Source organism: Nerophis lumbriciformis, linkage group LG13, assembly GCF_033978685.3.
Source record: "Nerophis lumbriciformis linkage group LG13, RoL_Nlum_v2.1, whole genome shotgun sequence".
NCBI lineage: Eukaryota > Metazoa > Chordata > Actinopteri > Syngnathiformes > Syngnathidae > Nerophis > Nerophis lumbriciformis.
In genome coordinates this window covers 19,196,210-19,223,971 of record NC_084560.2, presented here as the reverse complement: position 1 = coordinate 19,223,971, position 27,762 = coordinate 19,196,210, and the positions used below count along the sequence as shown (strand labels likewise).

Sequence of the window (27,762 nt, the reverse complement as noted above, 5' to 3'; positions counted from 1 at the left end):
GTGAATGTTTTAATGGGAACTAAATGCAATGTCTGAAAGGGGTACACATTATTTCCAACGCAGGACCTCCACCCAGACAAACAATACAAGTACACAGTTCATGAAAAACAATATTTTTTGTTATTGTCATTGTAAGTGGGCCTAAACACTTATATTAGAAATGGAAATGACTGCTGTCATCTGATTATAATAATAAGAGAATGATGTCTGTCTATCTGTGTTGGCCCTGCGATGAGGTGGGGACTTGTCCAGGGTGTACACCGCCTTCCGCCCGAATGCAGCTGAGATAGGCTCCAGCACCCCCCGCGACCCCTAAAGGGACAAGCGGTAGAAAATGGATGGATGGATGGAGATTGAACTTGTTATTTAGTCAGGTTTGGGACAAGTGTGCTGCTGGTGTAGCCACAGTGTGCACGTCTGATGTTGCTCACATGTGCTCCACTGAATGCTCAGGGAGTTTTTGCGTTTGCTCACACACATGAAAAATTAGAGGGAACATTGGTCTCATTACCGTCTCCTTCTCCCGCTGTACCGTCACATATACTTGTTCATATTTCCTGCTTGAGCCTGTTGATTACCTCAAGCAGTGCTGCCACCTAGCTGGAGGCTTGTGTATCGTTCAAGAATGATAAAAGATGCTAATACTGAAAAGGCCTTTGCCTCCCGGGGCCCCTGACACCTCACCACACAGGAATTATCTGGGAATGCAGGGGTGCAGCTGACACGGGAGAGTTTTGGTTCATTGAGGGAAACGATCCAACATGTGCTGTAACGTTGTCAAATCAGATCATGATCTCTCCCTTTGGAAAACTGGCAGTTTTCCAACATGATAACAAATCCAAACACACTTTCAAGTACCTTCAAGGTGACGGTGATGTCTCCACAGCTGAACCTAAATAAGCATGTGTGGGGCATCTTCTAGCAAAAAGGTGGAGGTGTGCAATGGGTGTAACATCCAGTGATGTCATCACAAAGAAGTGGTAGATGATTTCAGCAACAACCTGTGCAGCTCTGGTCAATTCTAGAACATGGCTAAAGAGCAATATTACTTGGCAAAATGGGAAAATGCTTTTTATGCGTAATAAGTGAGTTGAAAAAAAGAGAGGACGTTCTCATAATAAACTTAGACCATTAGCACCATCTCAACACAATCTGTTTGCTTTTGTGATGTTTTTTATAATTGTACCTCTGTCGCCTCTTTCTGCCTGAATTATTGATAAATTCCAGTTCCTCTCTTCATGTCAAGAACAAATCAGATGCTGGAACCAAAAGTTTTCGATTAATGTATCCTGCCGTTTCCCATAAGTGCCTACATGGCAGGATTACAGAGATGCATGTATGTTAGTTGTATGCGGGCTTAGCATGGTAAAACTCTTTTGCAAAGCGTCAAATTAATTTAGCGGCGGTGAGTGCAAGAGAGAGAGAGCGGCCAAGCCCTCCACTCGGCTGCTGAATGCTGTCAGTGTGCCTGCATGGGAGCACTCGGGCACAGCAATTGCTTTTGTGGCCTCAGTGAGCTCATCCACTGGGAACACTCTCCAGAGATTTTGCTAAGAAGCTGCACCCCACTTGTTCGCCTGCCTCGGTCTACCCAATGCTGCGAACAACAACCTAGAGTCCCTCCTGCTTTTGATGAAAAATGTAAGTCGCTCTTTCATTTGGATTTCAGAAGTTTGGTTCTGCACCAATTGTCTGTAGACTGGGGATTAATCTTGATTATTTAAATGGTGGATGCTGTTCATTGGTCTGGGTTTAATGTATTGGTCTAAAATCTGCGTCAACATTGTATTGATGTCAGCCTCCTCAATTATTCAGTTGTTGGTGGATTTTTGGTTTTAATTAGTTAGATGTTATGAAGCCAAAGATTAAAGAGAAAAGTTGAGTGTTTGTGACATTCTATCTCTGTCGATAAAGTAGAGACGGCGCTTGGTGGTTTTTGATTCTGCCCTTCAGCAGGACAGAGCACACGCGTCACCATGGTGATAGCATTATTCAACAATGAACAGCCAATGGTAGACAGCATTTTGCTCATAAATGCATATCTTTATTATCAGCACATATCTTTAAGAATGGAATGAATTCAATCTCTAGCTCCCCATGATTTTAGTTTCAGAAAGTAATATTGTATATTTAATTTAGTGGTTAATACCATCTTTTGTGAGCTTAGAAAATACACTCCCTGAGTATTAGGCTAACAGTCCTTTGAGTTCAGACTGAATATGACATTATTTAGCATTTGACTGATGGTGGTTGTTTTACAGGTGGTGTGTGGTCTGTTCTGTGCTGTGGGTTATGGTAGGGTATTGGGTTGTTCTGTCAGCTGAAGCAGTGCCGTGCTTAAAGGGGAACATTATCACAATTTCAGAATTGTTAAAACCATTAGAAATCAGTTCCCAGTGGCTTATTATATTTTTCGAAGTTTTTTTCAAAATTTTACCCATCACGCAATATCCCTAAAAAAAAGCTGATTTTAACCACCCGTCCATTTTCCTGTGACGTCACATAGTGAAGCCAACACAAACAAACATGGCGGAAAGAATAGCAAGCTATAGCGACATTAGCTCGGATTCAGACTCGGATTTCTGCGGCTTAAGCGATTCAACAGATTACGCATGTATTGAAACGGATGGTTGTAGTGTGGAGGCAGGTAGCGAAAACGAAATTGAAGAAGAAACTGAAGCTATTGAGCCATATCGGTTTGAACCGTATGCAAGCGAAACCGGCACGACAGCCAGCGACACGGGAGAAAGCGAGGACGAATTCAGCGATCGCCTTCTAACCAACGATTGGTATGTGTTTGTTTGGCATTAAAGGAAACTAACAACTATGAACTAGGTTTACAGCATATGAAATACATTTGGCAACAACATGCACTTTGAGAGTGCAGACAGCCCAATTTTCATCAATTAATATATTCTGTAGACATACCCTCATGTCAGCAGGCCAGGGAATCTAGGGTCGATATTCTTCTCTTGATCATCTTCGGGACGGTGTGAGCCAAGACATCCAGGGGGGTTTAGCTCGCTCATCTGCGGGAACAAACTGCCGCCATTGCTTGCTGTGCTAGCGAGGTCCTTTGTCCCTGAATTGCTCACACACTCCGGCAGATTCAATGGGGGTCTGGCGGCAGATTTCTTTGGCTTTATCGTTGGAAATGCATCTGCTTTGAGTGTCGCAGGATATCCACACATTCTTGCCATCTCTGTCGTAGCATAGCTTTCGTCGGTAAAGTGTGCGGAACAAACGTCTAATTTCTTGCCACTTTCGCATCTTTGGGTCACTGGTGCAACTTGAATCCGTCCCTGTTCGTGTTGTTACACCCTTCGACAACACACCGACGAGGCATGATGTCTCCAAGGTACGGAAAACAGTCGATAAAACGGAAAATAACAGAGCTGTTTTGACCCGGTGTTTGAGAAAATGGCGGATTGGTTCCCGATGCGACGTCACGTTGTGACGTCATCGCTCCGAGAGTGAATATTAGAAAGGCGTTTAATTCGCCAAAATTCACCCATTTAGAGTTCGGAAATCGGTTAAAAAAATATATAGTCTTTTTTCTGCAACATCAAGGTATATATTGACGCTTACATAGGTCTGGTGATAATGTTCCCCTTTAATAACAAGCATAATAACAAGATCCGATAGCTCAGTTACAGCTCATTTTTATTACCTATTCTGCGTCATATGTATTTTATGTTGCACGACTGTACCAAGAAAATTTCCTAGTTTGTGAACCCGTTCTCAAACAATGGCAATAAAACTATTCTGATTCTGATTCTGATTAAAATTGTTTCCCCCATATGACCTGTTGAAGGAAAAGAAAATCTAGGAAACTAGAGGTCAGCGTGCAGATGAGGGCATAGGTTTGTGTTCACACAAATTTGCTTAATACGATTTATATCAGGTCTATGAAGGTTCTTATTCATCCAGGTCATTGTCATCTCAGGGCGTTCAATCGATCGCAACTGGACTGTTTGGTTTGTCTTCGAAGACGTTTCGCCGCTCATCTGAGTAGGCTTTATCAGTTCATGCTCATAGACTTAGATTGGTCACATCTAGCAATATCAGCAAAAAAAAGAGCTTTCCCTTGTATCCCTACAGTAACCTTCTATCCTCACAACCCTAGATTAGACCAGTGTTTTTCAACCACCGTGCCACACTAGTGTGCCGTGAGATATTGCCTGGTGTGCTGTGGGAAATTATGCAACTTCACCTAATTTATCCCAAAAATATTTTTTGAAAATCGGGTAATTATAATCTGCCAATAATGTGCCGTTGCTTAGTGTCTGTGCTGTGTAAAACTCGGCAGGGTAACCTCGTAATACTCCATGTCAGTAGGTGGCAGCATTGCTTTGTAAAAGTCGGAATGTGTCGGGTGAGACGAGGATGGTTTGTCGTGATCCCAATATCCAGACCACAGCGAGAGGCAGGGTGCAGGTAAAAAGGTATGTAATGCTTAAACCCAAAATGAACGAAAGGGAAAGTAAAAGGCAACGGCTGTGCAAAACGAAAGTCAAACTGAACTGGCTACAAAGTAAACAGAGACAGAATGCTGGACAACAGCAAAAACTTACGGCGTCCACTAAAGTACGTCCGTACGGGACATGACAATCAACAATGTCCTCACAAAGAAGGGTAGCAACAACGTAAATAGCCTTGCTTGCTAACACAAAGCAGGTGCGCGGAATAGCGCTCAAAGGAAGACATGAAGCTGCTACAGGAAAACACCAACAAAACAGGAAGGGCCACCAAAATAACAGCGCAAGACAAGAACTAAAGCACGACACACAGGAAAACACCAACACACTCAAAATAAGGCACGACGACCTGGTGGAGTTAAAATTTTTAACGTTTTCTACTGGTGGTGTGCCTCCGTATTTTTTTATGACAAAAATGTGCCCTGCCTCAAAAAAGGTTGAAAAACAACCGAATTAGACGACCCTGATAAATAAAAACATGAAATGTGGGCTAATACTTAACAGACACTGTAATATGATTGTTCATGTTTTTCAGTCAGTACAAATTGGGGTCGTATTGTAGTGTTGTGCATTACAAACTCAAACGCGTTTCACGTTGTTGTAGATGCTGTTGTGTCGAACTGGGGAAGGAGACGGCACGACAATAGAATATCAAGCTCAACAGGTTTATTGTGTGCTTGATGAGTGAATGGGGTGTGTATGCTACTATGTGCTTGCATGAGAAACTATGTGTGTGAATTTAACCATATGAATACCGTAAGGTTTGTTGAGGTGCGTGTTGAATGAAAAGCGTCCAAGTCCAAAGGGGTGATCCAAGAGAGAGTCCAATATCCAAGCGGGGTCGAGAGCGGGGGGGGGGGGGCGAAATCCGGAAGTCCAAAACTGGGTCAAGGATCGGGGAGGCAAGCAGAGTCCAGGAGGGAAATATGGTGGCGGTGGAAACAACAAGGCTGATACACGAGCACTGTGGGGAAACGAAAGACAACACTGGGATCAGAAAAAGAGGCACAAGGAAATAGGCAAAAACAAGCGAGAGCTGGAGGGAAGTCAGATACGTGAAGCTTACTGCGAGCAGAGCGACGTTCCGACGACGAGGAATCAGCGTCGGGGCTCTTTATACTGTTGTCCCTCATCAAAGCCAGGTGCGTTGTTAGTAGATTGTCTCCAGCTGCGGCGGAGTGTGGGCGCGGTCTGCGTGACGAGCGCAGGGGCGTGTCTGGTGCTCACAGCGGAGCCTCTGAGTGCTCCAGCAGAAGAGGGAAGCAAGGAGCGTGCTTGTGCCGTAACAGTACCCCCCCCCCCCCCCCCCCCTTATGCGAGGCCCCCGACGAGCGCCGAAGGGCTCCCGGGTTGGCCTGATAGAATTCCTTCAGAAGCCCGGGGTCAGCAAGGTAGGAAGCAGGGACCCAAGACCTATCCTCAGGTCCATAACCCTCCCAATCTACCAAATAAACTAACCCCCTCCCCTGCCTACGGACCCCAAGGATTTCCTTAACTGTCCAAACAGGATCACCATTGTCCAAAATTCTAGGAGGGGGAGGGATGGGGTCGGGGAAGGAGAGTGGAGAACTAGAAACAGGCTTTATCTGGGAAACATGGACTACTGGGTGACGTTTAACTGAAGATGGCAAAGATAATCTGACTGCAACAGGGTTAATGATAGCCTCAATAGTGAAGGGTCCTACAAAGCGGGGTGCGAGTTTACGGGATGGTACCTGTAGATGAAGGTCCTTGGTACGTAGTAGTACTTGTTGGCCTGGGGAGTAAACGGGAGCTGGAATGCGTCGCCGGTTGGCACTGTTGCACATTCTTTCGGAAGATCTAAGCAGAGAAGCACGGGCTGCTTTCCAGACCTGGTGGCACTTCCTGATATGTTTGCGTGAGGAAGACACAGACGCTTCAATCTCCTGTTGGGGAAACATAGGGGGATGGTAACCAAGAGAACACTCAAATGGTGATAACCCAGTAGCTGAACTCTTCATGGAGTTATAGGCAAATTCGACCCATGGCAGAAACTTGCTCCATGAGGATGGTTGGCGAGCGGAAATGCAGCGCAACATGGTCTCCACACTCTGGTTAGCCCTCTCTGCCTGACCATTACTCTGCGGATGATAACCAGAAGTGAGGCTGACCGTGGCCCCAATTCCCTTGCAAAAGGCCTGCCACACCCTGGATGTGAACTGGGGGCCACGGTCCGAGACAATGTCAACCGGGATGCCATGTTGTTTAACAATGTGGGTGGTAAGAAGGTCAGCAGTTTCAGATGAAGATGGAAGTTTGGGAAGGGGAACAAAATGTGCAGCTTTGGAAAATCGGTCAATAAAGGTGAGTATGGTGGTATTACCTTGGGACGGCGGAAAACCAGTGATGAAATCCATAGATATGTGAGACCATGGGCGACTGGGGACGGGGAGAGGACACAGCAGTCCTGCCGGCGGTCTGTGGGAGGGTTTATTTCTAGCACAAGTACTGCATGCGGCGATAAACTCACGGGTATCCTTAGCCATGGATGGCCACCAGAACCGCCGGCGGATGAAGGAAAGAGTGCGTTGGAATCCCGGATGACAGGAGAAGACACTGGAATACCCCCACTCCAAAACTTGAGGACGTAGTTCACGATGGACGAATAGTCTGTTGGGAGGTCCACCTCCTGGTCCCGGTCTCTCTCTCAATGAGTCTTGGACAAGACCCTCCACTTTCCAAGTGACCATGCCAATAATCCTGGAGGGAGGAAGAATGGTTTCTTCTGGAGTACTATCGGTGGTTTCTTCTGAGAACTGGCGAGAGAGTGCATCAGCTTTGGTGTTACAGGATCCTGGTCTAAAAGAGAGAACATAATTGAAGCAACCAAAAAACTGGGACCATCGGGCCTGTCGATCATTGAGCCTTTTGGCAGATCGGACATGTAGAAGATTATGGTGATCCGTGAGGACCTGGAACTGATGTCTTGCACCCTCCAACCAATGTCTCCACTCTCTTAATGCCTCGTAGACGGCAAGTAACTCCCGATTTCCAGCATCATAATTACGCTCCGCAGGGGATAAACGTCTTGAAAAAAATGCACAAAGGTGGATCTTGCTGTCCTGCTTGGAGCGTTGAGAAAGAACTGCCCCAACTCCAGAATCAGATGCGTCTACCTCCACAATGAAGGGGCAGTCTTGATCCGGGTACACCAGGATGGGTGCTGAGACGAAGCTCCTCTTCAAGCACCAAAATGCCATACCTGCTTCTTGGTTCCACTGAAAAGGTATGCTGGTAGATGTGAGTGCATAAAGGGGTGCGGCCAACTTACTGAAGTCCTTTATAAAGCGTCTGTAGAATCCCGCGAATCCCAGAAAACGTCGTAGTTCGGTACGGGTAGAGGGTTGAGGCCATTCCACCACCGCCTTCACCTTCTTGGGGTCAGCCTTGATATGTCCCTCTTCAATGACAAAACCGAGAAACTCTACAGAAGAAGAATGAAACTCACACTTTTCTGCTTTGACGAATAGGCGGTTCTCCAGTAGTCGTTGTAGGACGAGACGGACGTGTTGCTGGTGTTCCTGATGATTCTTGGAAAAAATGAGTATATCATCCAGGTAAACTACTACAAATCGATCAATCATATCTCTAAGAATGTCATTAACCAGGGCTTGGAAAACAGCGGGAGCATTAGTCAGTCCAAAAGGCATAACTTTATACTCAAAATGACCAAGGTGAGTGTTGAATGCTGTCTTCCACTCGTCTCCCTCCCGGATGCGGACCAGATGATAAGCATTACGAAGATCTAACTTAGAGAAGATGTGGCGGGGTTGAGAGGTTCAAAGGATGAATTAAGCAGAGGTAGAGGGTATTTATTCTTAATTGTTATACAGTTCAGTTGGCGGTAGTTGATGCAGGGACGAAGAGACCCATCCTTCTTGCTAACAAAGAAAAAACCCGCGGCTACAGGTGACTTGGATGGTCTGATGATACCAGAGGCAAGGGACTCGGAGATGTAATCCTTCATAGCTTGTTTTTCAGGGAGAGACAAGTTATACAATCGACTGCAAGGGAGAACTGCATTAGGGATGAGGTTGATCGAACAGTCGTAAGGTCTGTGAGGTGGAAGAGACAAGGCTTGTTCCTTACTGAACACGGCGGCCAGATCGTGGTAAACTCTGGGGACTCGGGAAAGATCCGCCGGGGATGACGCTGGCCTCGGATTTTTGGAATGGACCACTGCTGACTTGAGGCAATGAGCATGGCAGTGGTTACTCCAAGCCAGTATCTTACCAGTTGCCCAAGAGATGTGGGGGTCATGTTGAATGAGCCAAGATCGGCCTAGGACGAGGGGGGCTACTGGAGCGTCCAAAACCCAGAAGCTGATGCTCTCTGTGTGGTTGCCAGAAAGGGTAAGAGACAGTGGTTGAGTGCGGTACTTGATGGGGCCCAAAGGTTGGCCATCTAGGGCCTGGGCGGCGACAAATTATTTTAAAGGTATTAATGGAATACCCTTCTCTTGGGCGTACCTCAAGTCAATGAAGCTTTCGTCGGCTCCGGAGTCCAGGTAGGCGTCCATGAATACTGTCCTAGCATTCCAAGTCAAGCTTGCAGGGAACAAAATACTAGGGTTCCTCCTAGAGGGAGTTGTGGGGACAGTAGTATGACTTACCAGGATCCCCTTGACTGATGAGCCCGATCCTTTTGACCGAATAGTGCAGTCACGTATCTGATGATCCGCCTGGCCACAGTATAGACAGAGACGATGTTGAAACCTCCGTTCACGTTCCTCGAAGGTTAGTTGGGACCTGCCAATTTGCATGGGTTCTTGAGATGTGGTAGGAAACGGTCTTACGGTGTCAGAACTTCTGGTGAGGGAGCGATCGGGATAGCAAGGGATCCTTGCTGATGCGGTGCTACCATAGTTGCTCTCCCTCTCCGCCTCACGTTCCATAAGTCTTTGGTCAAATAATAGGGCTAACTCAATGAGGTCTTGACAGTTTGAAGGTCTGTCCCGCAACAAACCGTCCTTAATTGTCTCGTTAAGTACCTTTCTATAAGCGCTCTGAAGTGCCTTGTCGTCCCATCCACTCTCTGCAGCCAGGGTTCGAAACTCCAAAGTATAAGTGGCCACCGATCGGGGGCCCTGTCGAATGGAATGGAGTCTGGAAGCGGCGTCTCCGCCATCAGCAGGATGGTCGAATACCGCCAAAAACTCCTTGTGGAAAGCAACATAATTGGTGTTAAGCCCTGACTCCTTACTGAGTGTAGATGTGGCCCAATTCAGCGCAGGCCCTGAGAGTAGGGAAAATATAAAGGCGATCTTAGCACCGTCATTAGCATAACGTGAAGGTTGGTGTAAAAAAATGAACTCGCATTGAATCAAGAAGCCACGACAATCTTCAAAATTTCCCTCAAAATTCTTAGGACTTGCTATCTTAGGTTCCCGGAGGGGCGTAGCTTCCCCAGTGGCGAGTGTATTGGTTGGGCTAATGACAAGTGTGGGTGGTGTCACCTGACCAGTTCTGAGATTGTCGATCCTGGACAACAAGCTGGCGAAAGAAACATCCAATTTGTCCTCCAGGGTGGAAAAACGGACCTGGTGTTGTTGGATGACAGACTGGAGTGTGGGCAAGTCTGTACTGGGGAAGGTCCTATCCAGAGGTCCGGGCGAAGACTTAGGAGTGCCGTCTGGTTCCATTGTGGTCGGAACGTACTGTTGTGTCGAACTGGGGAAGGAGACGGCACGACAATAGAATATCAAGCTCAACAGGTTTATTGTGTGCTTGATGAGTGAATGGGGTGTGTATGCTACTATGTGCTTGCATGAGAAACTATGTGTGTGAATTTAACCATATGAATACCGTAAGGTTTGTTGAGGTGCGTGTTGAATGAAAAGCGTCCAAGTCCAAAGGGGTGATCCAAGAGAGAGTCCAATATCCAAGCGGGGTCGAGAGCGGGGCGGGGGGACTTCCGGCGAAATCCGGAAGTCCAAAACTGGGTCAAGGATCGGGGAGGCAAGCAGAGTCCAGGAGGGAAATATGGCGGCGGTGGAAACAACAAGGCTGATACACGAGCACTGTGGGGAAACGAAAGACAACACTGGGATCAGAAAAAGAGGCACAAGGAAATAGGCAAAAACAAGCGAGAGCTGGAGGGAAGTCAGATACGTGAAGCATACTGCGAGCAGAGCGACGTTCCGACGACGAGGAATCAGCGTCGGGGCTCTTTATACTGTTGTCCCTCATCAAAGCCAGGTGCGTTGTTAGTAGATTGTCTCCAGCTGCGGCGGAGTGTGGGCGCGGTCTGCGTGACGAGCGCAGGGGCGTGTCTGGTGCTCACAGCGGAGCCTCTGAGTGCTCCAGCAGAAGAGGGAAGCAAGGAGCGTGCTTGTGCCGTAACAGATGCTAGCTTATCTCTTGCTGTAGTTAGCTTCTACAGCTAATGCCTAAGCACGCCGAAGTTCCTCGGTGTTTACAGTAACAATGTTGCTACAGCTTGGTTATTATACAGGTTACAGTACATAAATGAAGTATCGTTGACGGTTTTTGAATGCATTTTTAAAGTGATTTAGAGGTAGAATTGATTGCTCCCATTAGCTGCATTGCTAGCCACCAAGTACGAGCCGATTTTTATGTGAGACGCGAAAAAAAGAAAAAACTTTTTTCTTCTTATAATGATTGTGAACGATAGGCAAATGAAAATTCATGTTATTTTTTAAGATAATCCTCATCATTGAAGCAGTGTCATTAAACATCTCTGGAGCAGCTAAGAAACATGAGCTTAATATTTTTCCAAATACTGGTATGAATGAATGAAATAAGTTTATTTCGGTCATATAATCAACCATCAACCATTTTGTGTGATCAGTTTAACAGTACAGATTATACATATTTAACAATCATACACATTTACACACAAAAAGAAAAGAAAAAAGGAATAGGCTGAAGCCAAGGCTTATATTTGCCTATCCTATACCTGAAGAAGATTTATATTTAAGATATTCTTGATTTCTTTGCCTGCTTTTTACCATCCTTTGGGTAAATGTACTAATATGAGAGATCAGTTTGAATTCATTTAACGTTTAAAATGAAAGAAGTGAATTTTCTGGCAAGATAGCGAATACGATTCATTTTACAATCCCACTCTCTGCAGGAAAAGTCCAGTAGTCCATTCTGTGGTATTAATATCCCAGACATGGGGATACGTTATACTACTTCCTGCAGCACTTTAGCAGTCTCTGCACACACTCATGCAAGCAAGCCACAGAGGTCCTCTTATCTCCTCTCAGAGACAACAAATATGCTATAAAACCATTCTTTATTTCTGTACTTGCGCGTTTACAATTGCGCAAATCAAGATATACCATGTTTGCTTCACTCGCTCTCTTCCCCTTCTCTTTTTGTTCTGTGTCTTTAGCCACCAGCTCAACAAAGCTGGAAGACCTGAGCTATCTCGATGAACAACGCAACACACCCCTGCGAACATCCATTCGCCTCCCCTGGCATAATACAGGGGGAAGGCCACCTCAAGACACTAAAGGTGACTGCAGCGTGTTTTTACTGCTGAACCTGCAATTCAATGCCTTTAATTGCAGTGTCGCTAATGCTCGTAATTTTTCTCAAACTTTACCTCAGGTCGCTTCTCTCCCTACAAACCGGTGGACATCATGCTCAAGCCTCTATTGTTTGAGGTGCCCAGCATCACCATGGATTCTGTGTTCGTTGGCCGGGATTGGCTTTTCCAGAAGCTGGAAGACGTCTTGAAGGACAGCGAGTCCACAGAGAGCCACGGCGCTGTGGTGGTGGGCAGCGTGGGTTACGGGAAGACAGCCATCATCTCCCGGCTGGTTGCACTGAGCTGCCACGGAGGACGCATGCGACAGATTGCCTCTAACAGTCCTAGTGCCTCCCCTAAAAGTAATTGACGTTTTTATTTTGTCGCAGTTGCAGATTGGTGTCCTTAAAAAAAAGCAGCAATTTAGAGTACTGTTTTGTCTTTTCTAGGTGTTGGGGTATCAAGCTCAGAGCTTCCTCTCAGCCAGCCTCCCCAGCCTACTCCACCCTCCAGTGCTACAAACACTTTGAGGACCAACAGTTGCCCTGGGACCCCCGAAATCCAGCGGCGCAGAGAAGAGGCTGTTAAACGGCTGGCTGCTAAGGTACATCTTAACCTAAGTACCGACTCAGTGGCCTAGTGGTTAGAGTGTCCGCCCTGAGATCGGTAGGTTGTGAGTTCAAACCCCAGCCGAGTCATACCAAAGACTATAAAAATGGGACCCATTACCTCTCTGCTTGGCACTCAGCATCAAGGGTTGGAATTGGGGGATAAATCACCAAAAATGATTCCCGGGCGTGGCACCGCTGCTGCTCACTGCTCACCTCACCTCCCAGGGGGTGATCAAGGGGATGGGTCAAATGCAGAGGACAAATTTCACCACACCTAGTGTGTGTGTGACAATCATTGGTACTTTAATTTAACTTTTAACTTAAAGGGGAACATTATCACCAGACCTATGTAAGCGTCAATATATACCTTGATGTTGCAGAAAAAATACCATATATTTTTTTAACCGATTTCCGAACTCTAAATGGGTGAATTTTGGCGAATTAAACGCCTTTCTATTATTCGCTCTCGGAGCGATGACATCACAACGTGACGTCACACCGGGAAGCAATCCGCCATTTTCACAAACACAGAGTCAAATCAGCTCTGTTATTTTCCGTTTTTTCGACTGTTTTCCGTACCTTGGAGACATTATGCCTCGTCGGTGTGTTGTCGGACGGTGTAACAACACGAACAGGGACGGATTCAAGTTGCACCAGTGGCCCAAAGATGCGAAAGTGGCAAGAAATTGGACGTTTGTTCCGCACACTTTACCGACGAAAGCTATGCTACGACAGAGATGGCAAGAATGTGTGGATATCCTGCGACACTCAAAGCAGATGCATTTCCAACGATAAAGTCAAAGAAATCTGCCGCCAGACCCCCGGTAAAAGAGAGCGGATTAGGCTATGTCTACAGAATATATTAATTGATGAAAACTGGGCTGTCTGCACTTTCAAAGTGTATGTTGTTGCCAAATGTATTTCATATGCTGTAAACCTAGTTCATAGTTGTTAGTTTCCTTTAATGCCAAACAAACACATACCACACATCGCCGAATTCGTCCTCGCTTTCTCCCGTGTCGCTGGCTGTCGTGTCGTTTTCGTCGGTTTCGCTTGCATACGGTTCAAACCGATATGGCTCAATAGCTTCAGTTTCTTCTTCAATTTCGTTTTCGCTACCTGCCTCCACACTACAACCATCCGTTTCAATACATGCGTAATCTGTTAAATCGCTTAAGCCTCTGAAATCCGAGTCTGAATCCGAGCTAATGTCGCTATATCTTGCTGTTCTATGCGCCATGTTTGTTTGTATTGGCATCACTGTGTGACGTCACAGGAAAATGGACGGGTGTATATAACGATGGTTAAAATCAGGCACTTTGAAGCTTTTTTTAGGGATATTGCGTGATGGGTAAAATTTTGAAAAAAACTTCGAAAAATAAAATAAGCCACTGGGAACTGATTTTTAATGGTTTTAACCCTTCTGAAATTGTGATAATGTTCCCCTTTAAGTAATATGACATGGACAGGCAACGTTTACCTTTGGATTGTAGGCTGTAATAATTGAACAACCTGAATAGGCAGTAGGCAGCTGAGGTAAACTCGGTAGAGATGGCCTACTCCCTCCTGCTGAACTGTGGAAGTATGTCAGCTCCTCCATGTCAGACTGTAATGAGAACAGGAGGACAGGACAGGACTCATGCTACCCCCCCAGGCATCTCTCTTCCATCTTTATCTCCTCTTTACCTCTTTCCTTGTGCCCATTTGAGCATTACTGTCTCCTACTCCGAAGGCATTGACTTGCTCTTTTTTAGAGTTCAAATGATTAGGTTTTTCATAATCAGACACTGATGTAGTTTTTAATCTTCATATGCCTAATGCCTTCTGGCCAAAGAGGCCATAAATAGTCTTTTTAGGATGAAAATAAGCGGTTCACATTTATGAATGAGACATTGGTTGATCTCCACTTCACCTAAATTGCTCATTTTGTTGTGTTGCAGGTTGTGGCCTATCACTACTGCCAGGCAGACAACACTTACACTTGTTTAGTACCAGAGTTTGTGCACAGCATTGCTGCCCTGCTGTGTCGAGCACACCAGCTCAATGCATACAGGGAACTCTTGCTGAAAGAGCCACACTTTCAGAGCATGCTCAGTTTGCGCTCTTGCGTCCAAGACCCGATGGCTGCTTTCCGGAGAGGTGTCCTTGAGCCTCTGGGTAACCTTCGTAAAGGTAAAATAAAAACACAGATGTTTAATATTTGATTTATCAGGTTGGCCTTTTTAAAAATGCCATGGTAAATATGATTTACATGAACATCATCATACTTTACCTTTCCAGAGCGGAAGATTCCAGAGGAGGATCTCATCATCTTGATAGATGGACTGAACGAAGCTGAATTCCATAAGCCAGACTACGGCGACACCATTGCCTCCTTTATTACAAAGGTCATAACGAAGTTTCCTCCCTGGTTAAAAGTGGTGGTCACTGTCCGTGTCAGTTTACTGGTAAGAATCAAAAAACAAATGAAGCAAAAACCTGGTTATTTTCTAACTCAGTGTTTTTCAACTAGTGTACCGTGAGATATTGTCTGGTGTGCCGTGGGAGATCATGTAATTTCACCTAATTGGGTTAAAAATATTTTTGGCAAACCATTAATTACAATCCGCAAATGTGACAATGTTGAGTGTCGGTGCTGTCTAGAGCTCGGCAGAGTAACCGTGTAATACTCTTCCATATCAGTAGATGGCAGCAGGTAGCTAATTGCTTTGTAGATGTCGGGAACATGCTTTGTCGTGATCACAATATGCAGACGACAGCGGGAGGCAGCATGCAGGTAAAAGGATATCTAATGCTTAAACAAAAGATGAGTGATGCTAAGAAAAGGCATTGAAGCTTAGGGATGGCTATGCAGAACAAAACTAAAACTGAACTGGCTGTAAAGTAAACAAAAACAGAATGCTGGACGACAGCAAAGACTTACAGCGCGTGGAGCAGACGGCGTCCGCAAAGTACATCCGTACATGACATGACAATTAACAACAAAATAGGAGCGCAAGACAAGAACTAAAACACTACACACAGGAAAACAGCAAAAAACTCCAAATAAGTCAGGGCGTGATGTGACAGTACACCTACTTTGAGACAAGAGCTATATTGATGCATGGTTGGTTATGGTTTAAATTCATATCCAACAATTGCGAGAACAACTTTTTAGTATCAATAACGGCTGCTGAGTTTCATTTTTTAATGTTTTCTACTGGATGTGTCCCTCCGGATTTTTTAAATGGAAAAAAATGTGCCTTGGCTCAGAATAGGTTGAAAAACACTGATCTAACTGATGATATCAAAATATTAAGCTGTGACATTACCTTGCAGCAGCCCTGTTTATATATGAAAATGGAGACAAATATGTTTATTCTCATATATTAAATGTCCTTCACAAGGAATCCAGAAAAAATAACAATGTTTTGTTCAACTATGCAGAACAAAACTAAAACTGAACTGGCTGTAAAGTAAACAAAACAGAATGCTGGACGACAGCAAGGACTTACAGCGTGTGGAGCAGACGGCGTCCGCAAAGTACATCCGTACATGACATGACAATTAACAACAAAATAGGAGCGCAAGACAAGAACTAAAACACTACACACAGGAAAACAGCAAAAAACTCAAAATAAGTCACGGCGTGATCTGACAGGTCGTGACAGTACACCTACTTTGAGACAAGAGCTATATTGATGCATGGTTGGTTATGGTATAAATTCATATCCAACAATTGCGAGAACGACTTTTTACTGTCAATAACGGCTGCTGAGTTTCATTTTTTAATGTTTTCTACTGGATGTGTCCCTCCGGATTTTTTAAATGAAAAAAATGTGCCTTGGCTCAGAATAGGTTGAAAAACACTGATCTAACTGATGATATCAAAATATTAAGCTGACATTACCTTGCAGCAGCCCTGTTTATCTATGAAAATGGAGACAAATATGTTTATTCTCATATATTAAATGTCCTTCACAAGGAATCCAGAAAAAATAACAATGTTTTGTTCAACTATGCAGAACAAAACTAAAACTGAACTGGCTGTAAAGTAAACAAAACAGAATGCTGGACGACAGCAAGGACTTACAGCGTGTGGAGCAGACGGCGTCCGCAAAGTACATCCGTACATGACATGACAATTAACAACAAAATAGGAGCGCAAGACAAGAACTAAAACACTACACACAGGAAAACAGCAAAAAACTCAAAATAAGTCACAGCGTGATCTGACAGGTCGTGACAGTACACCTACTTTGAGACAAGAGCTATATTGATGCATGGTTGGTTATGGTTTAAATTCATATCCAACAATTGCGAGAACGACTTTTTACTGTCAATAACGGCTGCTGAGTTTCATTTTTTAATGTTTTCTACTGGATGTGTCCCTCCGGATTTTTTAAATGAAAAAAATGTGCCTTGGCTCAGAATAGGTTGAAAAACACTGATCTAACTGATGATATCAAAATATTAAGCTGTGACATTACCTTGCAGCAGCCCTGTTTATCTATGAAAATTGAGACAAATATGTTTATTCTCATATATTAAATGTCCTTCACAAGGAATCCAGAAAAAATAACAATGTTTTGTTCAACAACTTAGTGCATGTACAGTATCGTAAGCATGGATGATCCATTTCTATCATCTTTCCGCTGTTCAATTTGCAATTACAGCACCACATTTTAGGGGTGTTCACCTATTCTGTGGATTATGACTGATATTTTTGATTGAGTCCTACAAGTGTATCTGTTGACACGTACGTGTATGTGTGTGTGTGTGTGTGTGTGCGTGGTCACATGTGCGTTATAAGAGAAGCGTTATCTCGCTGAGAAATGTTACTCCAGCCTCAGACGGGCAGAGGATAGGAGGACTAAGCTGCATTGATTTCTCCAATCCCCAGGACATAGATTGAAATGTGCACGCTGGATCAGACCTCTGCTTAGCAGCTGAATTCCCCCTGCTTGTCTTCGCGATACCATCCCATCCATCCTCTCTCCCCTCATACTCGGTTGTCCTGTCGTTTTTTTCTTCTCGACTCATATCAACATTTCTGACAGTCATGTTTGGCTGCAACAGCCTGAAGGCTCGATATGTTTGCTCACCCGCCTCTCAAAGATGCTGCTCTGATATTGCTCACACCCAAGTCGGACTTTTTATCATAGCCTTAGGTGGTTTTCTGATCTTTTTCTGCTTGGTCATGCATAATGTAACTAAATTGGAGAAAACATTAAATTACTTCTGCCTGTAAGGTTGTGTTTAATCTGCATAGGTTTGTGTGTAGGTCACTAATGGCGTTGTGGTTCACTCACGCTGTACCCGCTCAGTGACTGTATGAATCTAAGTGGGAATGGTTTGTTCATAGTGAGCACAAAAGTGTAATCTTGAGCCAGTGACATACAGCACCTTTAATCTTATTTGGTGTCTTATTGGTTCTTTCATTTGTTCTTTAGGAGATCACCAACCTTCTGCCCTTCTCCAAGATCTCCCTGGATGACTTTGCGGACAACAAAGAGATAAGCAATGACCTCAACTCCTATATCCAGTACCGCATTAGCGGCACCAAGGATATCATGAACAACATTAGTCTCAATGGTAAAGCGGATCCGATCACCATTGGAAAACTCAGTAGCCACCTGATCTCCCGCAGTCAGGGCTCCTACCTGTATCTCAAGCTTACCCTAGATCTATTTGAGAGGGGCCACTTGGTAATCAAGAGTTCCAGCTACAAAGTTGTGCCCGTCTCGCTGGCCGAGCTCTACCAACTGCAGTGCAACATGAAGTTCATGACCAACTCGGCTTTTGAGCGATCGCTGCCCATCCTAAACGTGGCACTGGCTTCGCTGCACCCCATGACCGACGACCAGCTGTTCCAAGCCATCAATGCCAGCAACATCCAAGGGGAGCTGCCCTGGGAGGACTTCCAACAACGTATGGACTTGCTCTCGGGCTTCCTCATCAGACGTCGTGACAAGACGCGGATGTTCTGCCACCCTTCATTCAGAGAGTGGCTTGTGTGGAGGGCTGATGGAGAGAGTACGGACTTCCTCTGCGACCCGAGGTCAGCTCTAACCCCATCAGCTATTTTATTTTTCATCAGTATCACACACGCATTTTTCCACAAATGAATGTTCCATGTGTTCGTATCATTAGTTGCTGTAAAGCCAATATGATGACAAAGCATGGTGTATTTTAGTAAGCTTGGGTCTGGGTCTGAAAGACTTGGTCAAACCCTGCACTATAGCTGATATCAGTTTGGTTTGCTCTTTCTTTTGGTCCTCAGCTTTGTCTCTGCGAACAAATTAGATTCCTAGTGGACCAGAATACTGCACAATTGTAATCATTCATTAAAACAAAACAAAAGGGTTTAGATTTGGCAGACGATGCATTTGCAGATAAAAGCTGGTGTTTGTGAAAACAGAGAATTATAAACCAATCAAACTGATCTTCAACCATGCGTGTCCTTTTAATGACACTCAAATAATTAAACCTAGGCCTTTTCTGCTCTTCCATCCCTCAATGCATGCTTATGTTTGTTAATGTAGGTTCTAGTCTACAATTGAACAACATTTCATTCTTTGACTAGCTTACTTTTTCTTCCTTTGTACAAGTGATTAGCTCTTTCATTGTATTGAACAGGACTGGTCATGCTCTCATTGCATTCATGCTGTCCCGTCAAGAAGGGAAACTGAATCGGCAACAGACCATGGAATTAGGACACCACATTCTCAAGGCACATATCTTTAAGGTGCAGTAAACAACTATATGAACGATGCCTTTTAAATTATCTTTCATTTTGTCACTGATTTGTGTCTGTGTTAACTGTGGTTGGTAGCAAAAAGAGAATGAATAAGTGTTAAACTTTACTTCTGGGTTGTTCATTTTGTTGTTTTTATGTGTGTATGACAGGGCCTGAGTAAGAAAACAGGCGTGTCCTCCAGTGTGCTTCAGGCTTTGTGGATCAACTGTAGTGCCGACGGCCTTTCTGCAGCCTTGGCCTCCCTGAGGAACCTTTACACTCCCAACGTGAAGGTGAGAGCTCAATATGTATGAAACATTCAGTGATTTTAGTCTAGCATTTGCTGGTTGTCAAATTTTGACATCAGCAAGTGGTAGTAGAACAATGAACTGTGAAATTGAATCTTAAAAAAAATGCCATCAGGCCCTTTTAGTCACGGGAAATAGATGCATGAAGGTTAAACCCTTAGGGCTGCACCCAATGACTCCACTGACCATGGCCATGTCCACACGAACACAGATGCTTAATAAACGCATACTTATCTCTGCACTTAGGCCTCTTGTCTACACACTAACGTATACTTTTGTCTTCAAAAACGCAGACTTTTGCAAACACTGGCCAAAGTGTAGAGTTCCAAAACTCTTCGCTTAGCGTATGCGTCTACAGTGCACAAACGAAGACAACTCACTGTTGTGTGCTGTCATTTCCAAGCTCAACAACACTGCCTTGCTGGCTTTAAACACACTGTAAGAGGACTTACTGTATGTTTGAACATAAACATGCTCATACTTGCCAACCCTCCCGGATTTTCCGGGAGACTCCCGAAATTCAGCGCCTCTCCCGAAAACCTCCCGGGACAAATTTTCTCCCGAAAATCTCCCGAAATTCAGGCGGAGCTGGAGGCCACGCCCCCTCCAGCTCCATGCGGACCTGAGTGACGTGTCGACAGCCTGTTTTCACGTCCGCTTTCCCACAATATAAACAGCGTGCCTGCCCAATCACGTTATAACTGTAGAATGATAAAGGGCGAGTTCTTGGTTTCCTATGTGGGTTTATTGTTAGGCAGTTTCATTAACGTCCTCCCAGCGCGGTAACAACACACAACAACAGCAGTCACGTTTTCGTAAAGCAGTTCGTCTGCCACAGCAATGTTGTGACACTCTTAAACAGGACAATACTGCCATCTACTGTACATGTATATGTGACAATAACATCTAGGGCTTTTAGAGAGTGCAGTGCACAACTGTGCACACAACAAGGAGACAAAGCAGAATGCATCATCAGAGAGGGTGTTCAGCATGGTTAGAAAAATAGTGACAGAGAATAGAACAAGGATGGACAATTCAACCCTTAACTCAACAATGAGTAGATGAGTGTTATGTGTGCGTATATGTGTAAATAAATGAACACTGAAATTCAAGTATTTCTCTTATATATATATATATATATATATATATATATATATATATATATATATATATATATATATATATATATATATATATATATATGAAATACTTGACTTGGTGAATTCTAGCTGTAAATATACTCCTCCCCTCTTAAACGCGCCCCCCACCCACGCCCACCCTCCCCCCCACCCAACTCCCGAAGACGGAGGTCTCAAGGTTGGCAAGTATGAACATGCTGCTATTTTCACTCAACATTAATAAAAAAACACATCAAAATGGGCTTTGCGCTAATGACAGTCAGCTGTTTTGGATACGATCGCTGTCGAACCTCCACTTGATGGGACAACTTTGACAAGCATGACTTTTTGATCTGTCATAAGAAAGGTGCAACATTATCATATGAGCTTAGTCCTTATTTACCATAAATCATGAAGTCAACTTACGCTGGGCACCACCATGCACATGAGTTATATGGGTTATACTTGTATAGCGCTTTTCTACCTTCAAGGCACTCAAAGCGCTTTGACACTATTTCCACATTCACCCATTCACACACACATTCACACACTGATGGCGGGAGCTGCCATGCAAGGCCCTAACCACGACCCATCAGGAGCAAGGGTGAAGTGTCTTGCTCAAGGACACAACGGACATGACGAGGTTGGTAGAAGCTGGGGATTGAACCAGAAACCCTCAGGTTGCTGGCACGACCACTCTCCCAACAGCGCCGCGCCGTCCCGCATGCGTAAAAAGCGACCAGGCAACTAAAAAAAACATGATGTAGCATCCACTTGTAGTGTGTACTGATGTTAAAGACAATATACACTTCATTGCACATGTACTATATCACTATATCTATGATTCCACAAGAGTTTTGCAGCGTGCGCTTTATATAGGCACTTAAACATGCAATAGGGTTTCCTTGGCTCGATAGTGCGTGCTGATTTTAAAAACAATGTACACTTCACTGCACATATATTACATCACCATGTTATTGAACATGGCATCAAGAATGTGATGGAAGAATGCACTGCACACGGGATGGAGGAATGCACAGCAAAAGGGTTTGAAATTCTACTGAATTTGCATTAAATCAGGTTGTTTTAGCTAATAATCATGCTGCAAGATCTAGCATGCTGCATTCAATGCTTATTCCCATTAATTCCCGTTAATTCCCATGGAAAGTTTCCAACTTTGAATAGTCCCGGAATTTTGCAACCCTAGTGTTGGGTTTCAGCAGCACAAGCGTGCATGCGTGCTTTCAATACTGAAAAAAAAATAGATACGTAATGTTTCCAGGGCTCTGTGTCTGTGCAGGCTGGTAATGTACATGTCATTGTATTATGTCTAGTATATCAAAATAAACATAATAGGAGGTGTAATGCTGCGCCAAGTCAGCTGTTGCTGCTTTTTTCAGGCTTCTGATTGGATAAAATGTGCATGACAGCAGGTGTATGCGTTTGTGTGTGGACATAGACACTTTTGTGGATGGAGATCGTTTTAACCCCAAATATGCGTTTTTGAATGTATCCATGTTCGTGTGGACATGGCCTTTGTTAGAATGTAAAATATGTCAGCTGAGTTGTATAGCGTTTACTGACATACCTGGGGAGAAATTTGAATGTCCTCTTCTTTTATTCTACTATGTTAATGACATTTGTACAAAAATGAAAACCATATTATATGTTAATCAACTGAAGTTTGCAGTATATAGATCTATTTGCACCTTTGTTCTACTACCCTGAGCTATACTAAAGTTTCCATGTTAAAATATAAAGATTTTGTACAACCTCTAACGTTAAAGGGGAACATTATCACAATTTCAGAAGGGTTAAAACCATTAAAAATCAGTTCCCAGTGGCTTGTTTTATTTTTCGAAGTTTTTTTCAAAATTTTACCCATCACGCAATATCCCTAAAAAAAAGCTTCAAAGTGCCTGATTTTAACCAACGTTATATACACCCGTCCATTTTCCTGTGACGTCACACAGTGATGCCAATACAAACAAACAGCAAGGTATAGCGACATTAGCTCGGATTCAGACTCTGATTTCAGTGGCTTAACACTGTCTGATAAGATAATTACTAACAACTATGAACTAGGTTTACAGCATATGAAATACATTTGGCAACAACATGCACTTTGAGAGTGCAGACAGCCCATTTCAGGCGCGCTAAGAACATATATTTTTCCACGATTTCAGCACTCAGGTTAACCATACCTAAATAGACACAAAATACTGCATTACACAAGACTACCTGAATGTACTCGAATGATTGAAAAAAATTAATGTTTTTAAGCTAAATTATTGGTAAACACAGTTTATGTATAATAATTTACGTAAAACCGCGAGTAATGAATAAAGTTTTCATCAATTAATATATTCTGTAGACATACCCTCATCCGCTCTCTTTTCCTGAAAGCTGATCTGTCCAGTTTTGGAGTTGATGTCAGCAGGCCAGGGAAGCTAGGGTCGATATTCTTCTCTTGATCATCTTCGGTGGCATAAGGGACGGTGTGAGCCAAGACATCCAGGGGGTTTAGCTCGCTCGTCTGCGGGAACAAACTGCCGCCATTGCTTGCCGTGCTACCGAGGTCCTTTGTCCCTGAATTGCTCACACACTCCGGCAGATTCAATGGGGGTCTGGCGGCAGATTTCTTTGACTTTATCGTTGGAAATGCATCTGCTTTGAGTGTCGCAGGATATCCACACATTCTTGCCATCTCTGTCGTAGCATAGCTTTCGTCGGTAAAGTGTGCGGAACAAACGACTGACCATTTCGTTGGCTTTCCCCACAGCCTTGTATTTTGAACAAATTTTGTCCAATTTCTTGCCACTTTCGCATCTTTGGGCCACTGGTGCAACTTGAATCCGTCCCTGTTCGTGTTGTTACACACCGACGAAAGTGAGAAAATGGCGGATTGCTTCCCGATGTGACGTCACGCTGTGACGTCATCGCTCCGAGAGTGAATTATAGAAAGGCGTTTAATTCGCCAAAATTCACCCATTTAGAGTTCGGAAATTGGTTAAAAAAATAGATGGTCTTTTTTCTGCAACATCAAGGTATATATTGACGCTTACATAGGTCTGGTGATAATGTTCCCCTTTAACATTTCAAATCAATTCAGCTGTGTACTTTTTTTTGTTTTGTTTGTATTGCGAGGAGACATTATCCTCTCCAAGAAAGGCCCTTATCGCTGATTGATGCCTTCTGGCTTGATGCCACATAACAACCGTCATTCTTTCTTTTTTTTTTGTTGCTACCAGTATTAGCGTTTTGACTTTATGGTCCCATCGGTTTTGTCATCCTGAATAAATATTTGTGAGTTATTATGCACAAGTGTAACATAACTCTCAGTGGAATATTTACATAGTGACCTTGTTCTTTCCTCTGGTACAGTTAATCTTTGGAAATCTATTCAGAAGCAAAAAAATTAACACTATTTCATATTCTGTTGGCGAGTACTTGTTTGGTTTTTCTGCCTCATTCTTTATTGATTTTCTTCATCCTGCAGAAGAAAAACATCTATCTTGATTTGTGCTCCAGCCTTATACAACCTTTACTTTCAGAAGAAGCTTGTAGTCAGACTGAGGCAACATTTTACTTTGCTTATAGAAATAGTGCTCAAACATATTACATGCTGAGATGTGCTGACTGCTTGACAAATAACTTTGTAACCATGAAAGTAGCTAAAGGTGCTTAAATGTCAAATTTGCTGCTGAAGAAGATGGATCACCATAAAGTCCACAGCAATGCCAATGACACAGGACAGAAACGTATTGAAGATGAGATTGAATATTTTTTGCGGTGGTTGAAGGTGCACGAAAACATGTTCTATCATGTGTTGATGTGAAACTGGACATCTGTCAACCTTATTCTCATCGTTTTCATTTTTAGTTAACCTTTCCAGTCAATCAGAGACTTCTTAAATAAATATTACTGCAGTGTTACCTGGACTTACAAGCTCAATTGGTTCCACAGCTGAGCACGTAACTTAAAACACTGGAATCTGAAAACAGCGCCACCCATTAAAATAAATTGACACCACCATATTAACATGTAACATGCCGTTTGAAAAGAAAAACTAACTTTTGGATTAGAACTGTTCAAGAATATACCAGGACACATGAAATTGGTGCAAGATTTTGCCCAATAATAATAGTATGTACATAATGATTTATTTTCTTTTTCTTTCTTTAGTTTATTTGGAACATGAACACACTTACAGCATAATACATCGCACAATTTCATATCATTTCACTTTACATCATGTCCGAAAAGGAGTAGGAAGAAGCAAAGCTGACTTTTTTATAGTAAAATGACATCCGTGAATGAGTAATACAACAGTTTTGTAATATATAATTAAGTCAGTCATTATTAACATACTGAGATGAAGAATATCTTATTTTCAATAGGTTGAAAGTATTTCTCATAATTCTTCTTTGTACTTTGTAAGCACTATTAATTTGAAACTGGATCATATCAGTACAATGTTTAACTTCTTTACTTAATCCATTCCATAATTTAATTCCACATACTGATATATTGAAGGTCTTAAGTGTTGTACGTGCGTACAAATGTTCTAAATTAGATTTTCCTCTAAGGTTATATTTCTCCTCTTTAGTTGAGAAGAATTGTTGTACATTCTTTGGTAGCAGGTTATAGTTTGCTTTGTACATCATTTTAGCTGTTTGCAATTTTACCAAATCACCGAAATCTTTCTATTTTTTATTTTTTTATTTTTTTATTTTTTTATTTCAGTGTACATGAATGAAGGTGTGTGTTGCTGAACCCGACTTGGACATTATCTGGACTGGACCTGGTTTTTAAAAAAAACCTTTAAACGAAGTTAATTTCATTTACAACCAGGTCTGGTGAAGATAAGGTCCTTTTTTTAATTTTATTTTATTTTATTTTTTTATTTTTTTATTCTTTCTTTTTAGATAAGATAAATAAATCTTTTCTTGGATAAAAGAGAAAGTAAAACAATATAAAAATAATTACATTAAAAAAAAGAAAAAATGGTAATTAAATGAAAATGTTAGTGGACCAGCAGCACAAACAATCAGGTGTGCTTCACGGACTGTGTCCCTTGCAGAAGTGTTGTCTATGTTGTGGGAACCAGAATATTGGTAGCAGAAAGAAACAACCCCTTTTGTGTGAGTGGGTGTGTATGAGTGTGAATGGGGAGGGAGGGTTTTTTTGGGGGGGTTGATGCACTGGTTGAAAGTGTATCGTGTGTTTTCTTCTATGTTGATTTAATAAAAAAAATTTAAAAAAAATCACCGAACTTTAATATTTTTGACTCAATAAATAAAGGGTTTGTATGTTCTCTATATCCAACATTATGTATCAGTCTAATTGATCTTTTTTGTAACACGGTTAACGAATTTAGCGCACATTTGTAGTTATTTCCCCATATTTCTGCACAATAACTCAGATATGGTAACACTAGCGAGCAGTAGAGATTTACATATACTAGGACACATAGTAGATTATAAATGGCATAGGTAAATAAGAATAGATTATACATATAATAGAATAGAGTGAGTGAGTGAGTTAGGCCAGCAAGCGAGTGTGAGGAGGCCCAATGGTTTATTTGGTTTTATATATGTTTTTTATATGGTTTATTTTCAATTGTCGTCCAACGTATTCATGCTGACTTTCAGCGTTTTTGTTACCTCATACCCATCTTTCTTTTTACCTGTTGCTGTCTGCATATCTTAACCAGGTGAGCCGTCTGCTTATGCTGGGTGGAGCCAACGTCAATTACCGTACCGAGGTGCTGAACAACGCACCAGTGGTTTGCGTGCAGTGTCACCTCGGCCACCAGGAGATCACATCCTTGCTGATGGAGTTTGGCGCCAGTGTTGAGGTGGTGTCCGAAAACGGCATGAACCCTCTGTGTTATTCGGCGGCTGCGGGACACCTGGGACTCGTCACGATGCTGTGCAAGCGGGGGGCCAAGGTGAACAAATTTGGATGCAACTCTCAGTAGGTGCAGGGCAGGTCGATGGTACTGCAAACTACAACCACAATAATACAAATATTGGTAAATTTGTACCTGTTCGACAGTGTCAATTAATTAAAACTGAGTTTTAGATTAATGTACAGATTGAGGGATCACTTTTCGTCATTATTTTCTGCATTAGGCCCAAGTGATTCAAGGCAGAAACCTAAGTTTGCACTGTTGTGTGTGGCATTTGGCTCATTACCACCCGCTGCAGGACTGGAGTACAACAGTATTGCGAATCAATTTGATACAACTAGAGATGTCCGATAATGGCTTTTTTGCCGATATCCGATATTCCGATATTGTCCAACTCTTAATTACCGATTCCGATATGAACCGATACCGATATATACAGTCGTGGATTTAACAGATTATTATGCCTAATTTTGTTGTCATGCCCCGCTGGATGCATTAAACAATGTAACAAGGTTTTCCAAAATAAATCTACTCAAGTTATGGAAAAAAATGCCAACATGGCACTGCCATATTTATTATTGAAGTCACAAAGTGCATTATTTTTTTTAACATGCCTCAAAACAGCAGCTTGGAATCTGGAACATGCTCTCCCTGAGAGAGCATGAGGAGGTTGAGGTGGGCGGGGGTGTATATTGTAGCGTCCCGGAAGAGTTAGTGCGGCAAGGGGTTCTGGGTATTTGTTCTGTTGTGTTTATGTTGTGTTACGGTGCGGATGTTCTCCCGAAATGTGTTTGTCATTCTTGTTTGGTGTGGGTTCACAGTGTGGCGCATATTTGTAACAGTGTTAAAGTTGTTTATACGGCCACCCTCATTGTGACCTGTATGGCTGTTGACCAAGTATGCAATTGCATTCAATTGTGTTTGTGAAAAGCCGTAGATATTATGTGACTGGGCCGGCAAGCAAAGGCAGTGCCTTTAAGGCACGCCCCCAATATTGTTGTCTGGGTGGAAATCGGGAGAATTTCGGGAGAATGGTTTGCCCCGGGAAATTTTCGGGAGGAGCACTGAAATTTGGGAGTCTCCTGGGAAAATCGGGA

At 43.1% G+C, this 27,762-nt stretch overlaps 1 protein-coding gene across 3 annotated transcripts in view; it reads left to right on the top strand.

Moving 5' to 3' along the window:
• LOC133613775 (protein TANC1-like) overlaps positions 1–27,762 on the top strand; it is a 256,853-nt gene that overhangs the window by 177,381 nt on the left and 51,710 nt on the right. For all 3 annotated transcript variants that reach the window (XM_061971555.1, XM_061971553.1, XM_061971554.2), the window contains exons 8-16: positions 11,859–11,981; positions 12,077–12,358; positions 12,446–12,600; positions 14,548–14,779; positions 14,888–15,054; positions 18,040–18,647; positions 19,226–19,334; positions 19,496–19,618; positions 26,468–26,704. In XM_061971555.1, the coding sequence (XP_061827539.1) occupies positions 11,859–11,981; positions 12,077–12,358; positions 12,446–12,600; positions 14,548–14,779; positions 14,888–15,054; positions 18,040–18,647; positions 19,226–19,334; positions 19,496–19,618; positions 26,468–26,704 (2,036 nt within the window). The remainder of the gene's footprint in view (positions 1–11,858; positions 11,982–12,076; positions 12,359–12,445; positions 12,601–14,547; positions 14,780–14,887; positions 15,055–18,039; positions 18,648–19,225; positions 19,335–19,495; positions 19,619–26,467; positions 26,705–27,762) is intronic.